This window comes from Miscanthus floridulus, chromosome 15 (assembly GCF_019320115.1).
Source record: "Miscanthus floridulus cultivar M001 chromosome 15, ASM1932011v1, whole genome shotgun sequence".
Lineage (NCBI taxonomy): Eukaryota > Viridiplantae > Streptophyta > Magnoliopsida > Poales > Poaceae > Miscanthus > Miscanthus floridulus.
The window spans coordinates 13,846,435-13,856,859 of NC_089594.1; the positions used below are offsets into that span (position 1 = coordinate 13,846,435).

The 10,425-nt window shown below is 44.1% G+C and overlaps 1 protein-coding gene across 1 annotated transcript; it reads right to left on the reverse strand.

Annotated features, from left to right (window-relative positions):
• Window positions 1–8,986: 8,986 nt before the first annotated feature.
• On the reverse strand, window positions 8,987–10,135 carry LOC136507036 (uncharacterized). The gene is made up of 2 exons (XM_066501889.1): window positions 9,932–10,135; window positions 8,987–9,889 (listed from the first exon to the last, which is right to left on the reverse strand). Exons 1-2 carry the CDS (start codon window positions 10,133–10,135, stop codon window positions 8,987–8,989), a joined length of 1,107 nt encoding a protein of 368 aa, XP_066357986.1.
• Window positions 10,136–10,425: the final 290 nt, after the last annotated feature.

Here is a 10,425-nt window from a genome sequence, read left to right on the forward strand (position 1 = left end):
TTTCCCTGTGGGTAAAATTCAAGAAATTGAATGAAAGTTTTTTTCCGCTGCTAAAGAAAAGTAAGTTCTCCAGTGTTTTTGAACCGACATGGTATTTAACTGGAGAAAAAGAAAGTTTTTCCAGTAAATGTTTATTTCCTGGAAAATGATTAATAGATTAAAGAAAATAGGAAAATCAATTTTCCCTGTGGGTAAAACTCAAGAAAAAGAGAGTTTTTCCACAGCTAAAGAAATTATTGATTCTCCAGTTATTTTGAACCAAAGTGATATTTAATTGGAGAAAAAGAGATTTGTCATGGATTATGATGTTGTTATTTTCTAACCAACGTTGTTAATAACAATATCGTAATGTTAATGATTTATGCATTGATTCTACTTCTGCCCAACGGTGATGTAGAATTAGTGTATGAGAACAGTTGTAACAGTTAATAATTTATGCATTAATTCTATTTCTGCCCAACAGTGATGTAGAATTAGTGTGTAAGAACAATTGTGAAAGTTAATGATTTATGCATTAATTCTATTTCTGCCCAACGGTGATGTAGAATTGGTGTATAAGAATAGTTGTATGTTTTGATTTTGACCAACGTTGGAATCAAGGCATGCAAATGGTATTAATTTTATGTTAAGAAAAGTTATGATCTGGTTTTCATCCTATCTAAGGTGGACTGGGTAGTCACCTCACCGTGTTCCACTGAGATTGTGGCACCGATGAGGGAGACAAAAGAGAATGATGCCAGTTGGGCAACTAAAGAAAGGGATTTTGAATCCCAAAAGATATCCTATGGCTTTTGAGCATAGAAAGTGGGTCACTGCCAACAAGAAATATTTGGCTGTGATAAAGAACATGATTGAACCCGCAATTGTGGGCTTAATCCTAGAATGTGACACGGTCACCGAGTACCTCGATAGAATAAAGAGTCAGTTCACTGACACTTCAAAGACATATGCTACTCAGCTGATAAAGCAGCTGGTGACAGAGTGTTACTCTGAAAATGGTGGCATAAGAGAGCTCACGATGCGTTGTCGAAATTATGGCACTATCGTTCAGTACATATTTCGAGGGGGAGAATGGAAAGACAAGTTAAGAATGATATTCTTCCTCCATTAGAGCTCTCAGTTTTAGAACAAAGGAAAGTATGTAAAAAGAATTAAGAAAAGATGATAAACGAAGCGCAGGAATTCTACAGATTATTCACACAGACATCTGTGATCAGTTTCCTGTAAAGAGTGTGGATGGTAATGATTCATTCATAACATTCACAGATGATTACTTCCATTATGGCTATATTTATCCAATCAAAGAAAGAAAAGATGTATTGGATAAATTTAAGATATTAAAGATTAAGATAGTCAGGTCTGACCGTGGAGGGGTATTACGGTCGGCATACCCTAAAAGAATGGCATAGTAGCCCAGTATTCTATACCGGGTGAACCTCAGCAGAATAGAGTAGCTAAAAGAATCAATCGTACCCTGAAGGATATGGTGGGCAGTATGATAAGTTACTCCACCTTACAGTTGAGCCTGTGGATGAAGGCGTTAAAAACCTCATTCATATTCTCAAAAGAGTACCAAGTAAATCGGTGCCCAAAACACTGTATGAGTTGTGGACAGAAAGTGTACCCTCACTAAACCACTTACGTGTGTGTGGGGGAGCCCTGCTGAGGCTAAAGGATTTAACCCAAACATTGGGAAGTTAGATCCCAAAACAGTAAGGTGCCATTTCATTGGCAACACAGAAAAGTCAAAAGGTTTTCGTTTTCCACTGTCCAGAGAGATATACAAAGTTTGTGGAAACGAGACACGCTGTTTTCCTAGAGGATGAAAAGATGAGGGGGAGCATGGTAGCTCGAGAAATTGTCCTTGAAGTGGAGCGGGTGTATGCGTCCACTCCAATGATTCATGAGCCATTTTTCTCACTACCTGCTATAGCTGCACCGACAGTGCTAGATACTATGGTGCCAGCACCTGTTGTTATCCCACCTGTGGCAACAATGAATGGCGATGAGGAATCTGTTCCTCAGGATCCTATAGAACCTATTGCCACACATGAGGGGGGCAACAATAGCCTCAAATAGAAGTTGTGCCAAATGTGGAGGCCCCTAGAAGGTCTCAAAGAGTTAGAAAATCAGCTATTTCTGCTGATTATGAAGTGTATAACACTAAGGATTTTCAAATGGAGGATGATCCCACCTCATTTAAAGAAGCCATGAGAAGTGATCATTCATCAAAGTGGCTTGAGACCATGGAAGATGAATTGGAAATCGATGAATGCCTATAGAGTTTGGGATTTGGAAATAATTCCTGAAGGAGCCAATACAGTAGGCTGTAAATGGGTCTACAGAACAAAACTTGACTCTCAAGGGAATATAGAAACATATAAAGCGTGACTTGTGGCAAAAGGATTTATGCAAAGAGAAGGGATTGATTACAATGAGACCTTTTCTCCAGTCTCATGTAAGGTTTCCTTCAGAATCATAATGGCATTAGTGGCACATTACGATTAAGAATTACATCATATGGATGTAAAGACGACATTTCTCAACAGAGACTTGGAGGAAAATGTTTACATGGCACAACCGAAAGGTTTTGTCATGGAAGGAAAAGAACGAATGTGATGCCGCCTAAAGAAATCCATTTATGGATTAAAACAAGCTTCAAGACAGTGGTACTTGAAGTTTGATCAGACAATAAAGAATTTTGGGTTTTAAAGAGAATGTAGAGGACAATTGTGTCTATACAATTTAAAGAAAATGTAGAGGATAATTGTGTCTATGCAAAGTTTAAGAATAGGAAGTTTATCTTCCTTGTCCTATAAGTGGATGATATCTTACTTGCTAGTAGTGATATCAGTCTACTACAGGAGACAAAGAAGTTTTGTCCTCAAAATTTGATATGAAAGATCTTGGTGAACCTTCGTTCGTTCTAGGGATCGAGATTCACCGAGATAGAAGAAAAAGGGTATAAGGACTATCACAAAAGGCATACATGGAAAAGATCTTAAAGAAATTCAGTATGCATAAATGTAGACCCTCACCTGCTCCTATAGTCAAGGGCGACGGATATGGGGATTTTCAATGGCCCAGGAACCAATATGAGCTCAATCGATAAAGTGAAAGCGGTTCCATATGCTTCAGCTGTCGGAAGCTTGCAACATGCTCAAGTATGTACGCGCTCTGACTTGGCATTTGTTACCGGGTTTTACTTGGCAGATTCCAGAGCAATTCTGGAATAGAATACTGAAATTAGTAAAGAAAGTCTTGCATTATTTGCAAGAAACGAAAGGCCTCATGATGACATATAGAAGATCTGATTCACTCCACATGGTGGGATATTCAGATTCTGATTATGCGATAGTGAATGCATATCCAGACGTGGATTTTCTATCATCTCGCAAAGGGGAGCTATTTCATGGAAAAGCTCAAAGTAAACTGTCACTACATCGTCCATAATGTATGACAGTTTGTAGCGTGTTATGAGGCAACGGGCAGGTGAATTAACTAACGAAGTTCATACCCGGTTTGAAGGTGGTTGACGACATCTATAGACCACTAAAGTTATACTGCGATTATAATCTGGCAGTAAAGGATGCTCACAACATAAGTCAAGTGGTGCTGCCAAACACATTGACATAGAGTATTATGTTGTGAAAGATAAAGTCCGGGATCGAGTCATAAGTCTTGAGCATATAAGAACAGAAAGGATGCTCGCGGATCCGCTTACAAAAGGCTTACCACCCAACATGTTCAGAGGACATGGTGTTCAGAGAACATGTAGCTAGCTTGGGTTTAAGGGAAAGCCTAAAATATTCCTGGACAAAAAAAGGCCCAAAGATAAGTATCTATTTCAGAACAGAGTAGTGAGTTGTAGCTGTTAAGTCTATCGGCAATGGACCGTGACGATGAGACATGTTCTATGAGCTAATCTGTAATGGAATGAACAAAAGTAAATGATATGAAAGTGAAAGATGGAATGAGATCAAGGGGGAGAATGTTAGTTGATCTCCACCAATAGGCCCAACGGTCTATTGGGCCCTTATCTCTGCTCCCTGATCGGGGGAGCCCAACCCTAATCCGGTTGGTGGGCCCCTGTCGTACAGCACACATAAAAGAAAGGTGAGGGTGAGGGCTCGGACGACGAGTTTCAACGGAGCCGCCACCCACCTATAGAGAAACCCTAATCCGATCCTAAAGCGTGCTGCCAGCGACGGGATGAGTCCCCAACCACCGTCGCCTATGGAGGTCATCACCGCCGTTGACCCACTGCAGGTTCTCCGACGCCCCACTGCCTCACCACCACGCCGAGCACTGGCGTCCGCGAGGCTGCATCCATGGCGGCATCGACGTCTACACTGCCGCTGTGGTGAAGCTCCGCAAGGTCGAGGAACCTAACTACAGATCTACGGGTTACACACAGAGGTACCAATCCTACGATCCTAACACAAACTAATCTATGGATGCTGCGTGGTGCGTGCAAGGTGGTGGGGTGATGAACGAATCCTTATATACCGATCAATTGCTGTAGGCGGTTTGGTGTGCAGATGGAGGCTTGTACCGGGCGGAGAGGATTCTGTCCGGCCTCCACAGGAAATCGAATATGGATGCTTGGCTAGATTTGATACCATATACCCTGTTTGTTTAATCGTTTCTATGGCTAAATCGATTATGATGTTTTGTTGTGAGAGAAAAATATTGTATGATGACTGATAATTATAGCCCAACGTGGGAAAGCAAAGCAAGCGAAACGACCACCCAACCAACCTTCCCTCTCCCACTGACTGAAAGATACAGTAGAGTAGAGACAAGCTGCAATGCAATGATTCTTCGATTCAGTGCCCGGGCCCCCCACCCCCCCACCCCCAAAAAAACATGGCCCGGAATGAACTCCAGCGCGTCTCCGCTGCATGTCCTTCTTGACCTACTACTACACTAGTTATACTGTAGGAGTAGAGTAGTTTGCGTTGGCGCTTGGCTTTCGCGATCCGTGATTAATTATGCGTGGCGTGGCGTGTCCCGTTTTGAGGCGTGATGAATGATGATTAATTATGCGTGCTGCCTCACGGCGGTCCCGAGCCATTAATTAATATATATAGTACTACTCTCTGAACCTGATACGGGACACCGCGTGATAGAGAGAGCAAAGGGATGAATCCGCTGCTCGCGACAACCAAACACGGAATCCCAACCCCCAACCCCAACCAGCTGATGGTAGTACCCCTACAACTACAACTACAACTACAAAGTACAAACAAAGCATGCACGTACGGTACGGCACCACCGTCCATGCGTGCCAGCAGTCCAGCACCCACTAAACACGCAGTGTTGCAGGCAGGACAGGAGTACTCTCTGTTGGTTTAGAGACTTACAAATCACAGCCCAGATATGCAGTAGCTAACCTAGAACACAGATCGAAGATAAAGGAATCAAATTTGCATACGCACGCAGTGAGGAACCTGGCAACTGTCCAGAGATCGCCCGGGAAACAGTGCCCTTTTTCACTATCACAAGGATGGAGTAAAGCACGATTACAGTGGTGATTTCTTTCGACTAACTCACACACTAGAGTCCCAAGGGTACTTATACCAGTCCCTTTTTACAACCCCTGAAAGAAAATGCAACACACACTCTGATACAAGAGGGTGAAAATAAACTGTCACTTGGCGTCGCGTCGTGGGCGCGCTCACCGCGCACGGCCCAACCTCCTGAATTCAAACATGAGCTTCCCGCTTCCTGCTTGACTCAGCACTAACGTGTTACCAAGAATGACAGAATTACACCTTCAATCTCCCCCTTAATTCTGACACTCACTGAGGTCATGAACACCAAGTGCCTCATTATTCCCAATTTCACCGCAGGCAATGCTTTTGTCAGAGCATCTGCTCTCTGACCTTCAGTACACACTCTCTTCACCTGAAACTGACCCCTTTCCACACATTCTCTGATGAAATGATATTTAACATCAATGTGTTTGCTTCTTCCATGGAAGACAGGGTTTTTCATCAGTGCTATTGCTGAGTTGTTGTCCACGAACATCTTCACTGATTGTGGTGGTTTGTCTGTGATTTCAGCCAACAGACTTCTAAGCCACAGTCCCTGCCTTGCTGCTGCTGTAGCTGCCATGAATTCAGACTCACATGAGGATAGTGCTACTGTCTTCTCCTTGTGTGAGTTCCAAGTGATCAGACTATCATTGAGGTAGAAGGCCATGCCTGCAGTACTCCTTCTTCCAACAACATCTCCTGCATGATCACTATCTGAATATCCCACCAACACTTCAGTTTTGTTTTCTTGAGTATACACCAAGCCATACTCTAAAGTTCCCTGTAAGTACCTCAGAATTTGCTTGACTGCTTTCTGATGCATCACAGTGGGTTTTTCCATGAACCTACTTGCCATTCCCACAGCATAAGACAAATCTGGTCTAGTGTGTAACAAGTATCTCAAACACCCTATGGCTCTCCTATACTCAGTGGCATCCACCTTGACTCCCTGTTTGTCCTCATCAAATTTTATCCCAGGGTTCATAGGGATTTTAGTTGGGTTGCATTCTGCCATCCCATACTGTGCTAACACTTTCTTGGCATAGCTGGTCTGTTTGATTGTGATGTGGTCCACCTGCTGCTCAACCTCAATCCCAAGGTAAAATGAAAGCAGCCCCAGATCACTCATTTCAAACTCAGATGTCATTTGCCTTTTGAATTCTGCAATTGCATCTGGGTTCTCACCTGTCACAATCAAATCATCAACGTATACCCCAAGTATCACTGCACCTTTGCCACCTCCTATCTTGTACACTGCTGCTTCACTTGCACACTTCACAAAACCAAGTTTCTTTAGGTTTTTATCCAGCCTCACATTCCAGGCCCTTGGAGCCTGTCTCAGTCCATATAAAGCTTTACTAAGCTTCAGCACCATGCTTTCCTTGCCCTTCTGCACATAGCCCTCTGGCTGACACACATATACCTCCTCTTCTAATTCACCATTCAAAAATGCAGATTTAACATCAAGATGATGGACTTGCCATCCTCTATTTGCTGCCATTGCTAACAACAATCTGACTGTATCCAATCTAGCAACGGGTGCAAATACCTCTTCAAAATCCACTCCTTGTTTCTGCACATAACCCTTGGCAACCAATCTTGCTTTGTGCTTTACCACCTCTCCCTCTGAATTTCTCTTCAGTTTAAACACCCATTTGAGACCAATTGGCTTGTGTCCAGGTGGTAATGTGGCAAGTTCCCATGTACCATTCTTTCTTATGGACTGAATCTCACTTTCCATTACAGCAATCCACTCACTGTCTCCTGCTGCTTCTTTGTAATTTGCTGGTTCTTCCATCAGTGCAAGCAAAGCACTGAGTTCAGAGTCTGAATCCAACTCTATTTCTGATGTTTCATCATAAATCTCATTGAGACTCCTGAACCTCGGGGGTTCTTCATCATAATCATTGTTACTCACTGCATTCCCTGCTCCTGCATTTCCTGCTTCTTGACTATCAGCTCCCCCTGCAGCTGAATATTCAGGTTCTACTGCAACTGTCTCTGTTGTCGGTTCAGGAACAGCAAATGAACTCCCTTCACTTTCTGTCCCTATTGGATTTGATGCTTCAACACCAGCATCACCAACGCTAGTTTGCTCCCCCTGAACATCCTGATGTGACCCCACACCATCACCACCAGCTACATCTGCTGAAATATCAAGATAAGTAACAAACTGATCAGCATCTTCAACACTGAAATCTGCTCCTTCAGAAAATTTAGTGTTAACATCCCACTGCCAGCTCCTGGATTCCTCAAAAATAACATCTCTGCTAATAACAATTTTGTTTGTTTGAGGATTGTACATCCTGTGAGCCTTACTACCTTGCTCAACTCCAAAGTACACCATTGGTGTGCTCCTGTCATCTAGTTTCTTTAAGTGTGGTACTGAATTTTTCACATGACCAACACTACCAAATACCTTGAGATGACCCAAATGTGGTTTCTTCCCATTCCACAGTTCAGATGGAGTTTGAGCATTCAAAGCTTTTGTTGGCAGCCTATTCAACAAATACACAGAGTGCCTAACAGCTTCACCCCAAAACCTCCCAGGCACTTTCATGCTCTTCAACAATGACCTAGACATGTTCATCACAGTCCTATTTTTCCTCTCAACCACACCATTTTGCTGTGGTGTGTATGGTGCTGTGAATTGTCTCTTAATTCCACCCTGCTCACACACACTTCTAAATGATGCTGCTAAGAATTCTCCCCCTCTATCAGATCTGACTGTTTTGATGTGCTCACCAGTACAATTTTCAACTTCTCTCTTAAACAATGCAAATGCACTACTTGCTTCATCTTTTGACTTGAGCATGAAAATATACATGTATCTAGAGTAGTCATCAACAATAAGCATGAAGTATTTGTTACCTCCTACTGTTGCAGGTGTGATAGGCCCACATAAGTCAATGTGGAGAAGCTCCAAGAGTTTAGTTGCACGCCACTGTGCCACCTTAGAGAATGTCATCCTTGTTTGCTTCCCAGCCAAACAAGCATCACAGACTTCTTCTGGATGTGAGATTGCTGGTACACCTGCTACCATGGATTTTTCTGACAACTGCTTCAGAGAGTGAAAGTTGGCATGCCCCAGTCTTCCATGCCACAGCCAGGCATCTTCAGACATTATTGCCATCAAACACACAGGTACTGAACTCTTCAACTCAACTTGGTACAGTTGGTTGGTAGCTCTCTCTACTTTCATCACCACTCTGTTTGCTCTTGTCAAATACCTCCAGCCAACCATCATCCATGATAATCTTGTGACCTGTTTCAGTTAACTGACCGAGACTGATCAGATTGCTCTTCAGGCTTGGAATGAAGTATACATCTGGCAGTACCCACTGCTCTCCATTTCTGCACTGAAACAGTAATGCTCCCCTCCCTCTAATCTCCACAGCTGACCCATCCCCAAACCTAACCTTGCCAACAACAGCCGTGTCAAGGTTCTAAAACTTGTCTAAATCACCAGACATGTGATTACTTGCCCCATTGTCCAGGTACCAAGCATTTCCTGCTTTCTTCTTCTCACCGCCAGTAAGATGCAGCTCAGGCACCACCTTCCTTTCATCTAGGAATACAGCATTGCGCTGAACCCCAGTGGTCACCCTTGGCATGAGCATCGATGGCTCCAGGAACTCCGTGACCGTGAGCATCAATGCATGCTCATAGTTATCCACTCGAGCATGATGAGCTTCATCCCCTTTCTTCTCATCTCCCCCTGGACACCTATTGGCATAATGGCCATACTTGTGACACTTAAAGCATTTTATATGGCTTTTGTCACGCTTGCCATTTCCTTCTTTGTCTGACGCATCACCGCGTCCACCCCATCCACGGCCTTGCCCGCCGCGCCCTCGACCACGGCCACGACTTCCACCAGCCTGTGATCCGCCTCTTCCCGAGGACTCACCACCTGCTTTCTTCTGTCGTGACTCCCACTCGGCTTGAGTGAGCAACAGCTGACTGCCATTGCCCTTCGCTCCACCAGCTCCCCGCTGGACTCGCTCCTCAAACGCCTTGAACCGACCCACTGCTTCCTCGAACACCAATTTCTTTAGATCGAAGAATTGCTCAATCCCAGCAACAACTGTGATGTACTTGTCAGGCACAGTGTCAAAGAGTTTTTTCACCATGGCCTGATCATCCAGGGTTCCTCCCAAATTCCCATACTTCACAGACATTGCAGAGATCTTACTGGCATACTGATCTACTCCCTCATCATCCTTCATGCGCAATGCATCAAATTCACACTTCAAGGTCTGTAACCTCGCATCTCTCACACGATCTGCTCCCACAAACCGCTCCTTGAGACACTCCCAAACCTCCTTCCCTGTCTTCTTCTTCGCTACCTGCATGAGCAAGTCATCGGGCAAGCACTAGAGAAGATGCGCCTTGGCTTTCTTGTCTTTCGCCGACTTCGCCGCCGCCGATGCCTGACTCTCCGCCGTCGCCTCCTCCGATGGCTCGATCACCTCCCACATGCCCTGATCCTCCATGATGGCTTGCACCCAGATGCTCCAGCTTGTGTAATTGACATTCGTCAATGGTGGATAGTTGTACCGCTCGCCACCGCCAGAGCGCTGAGTATCGCTCATCCTCGCAAGATCTGATGGATTAGGCGTGTGATTGTCGCTCTGATACCAAATGTTGGTTTAGAGACTTACAAATCATAGCCTAGATATGCAGTAGCTAACCTAGAACACAGATCGAAGATAAAGGAATCGAATTTGCATACGCACGCAGTGAGGAACCTGGCAACTGTCCAGAGATCGCCCGGGAAACAGTGCCCTTTTTCACTATCACAAGGATGGAGTAAAGCACGATTACAGTGGTGATTTCTTTCGACTAACTCACACACTAGAGTCCCAAGGGTACTTATACCAGT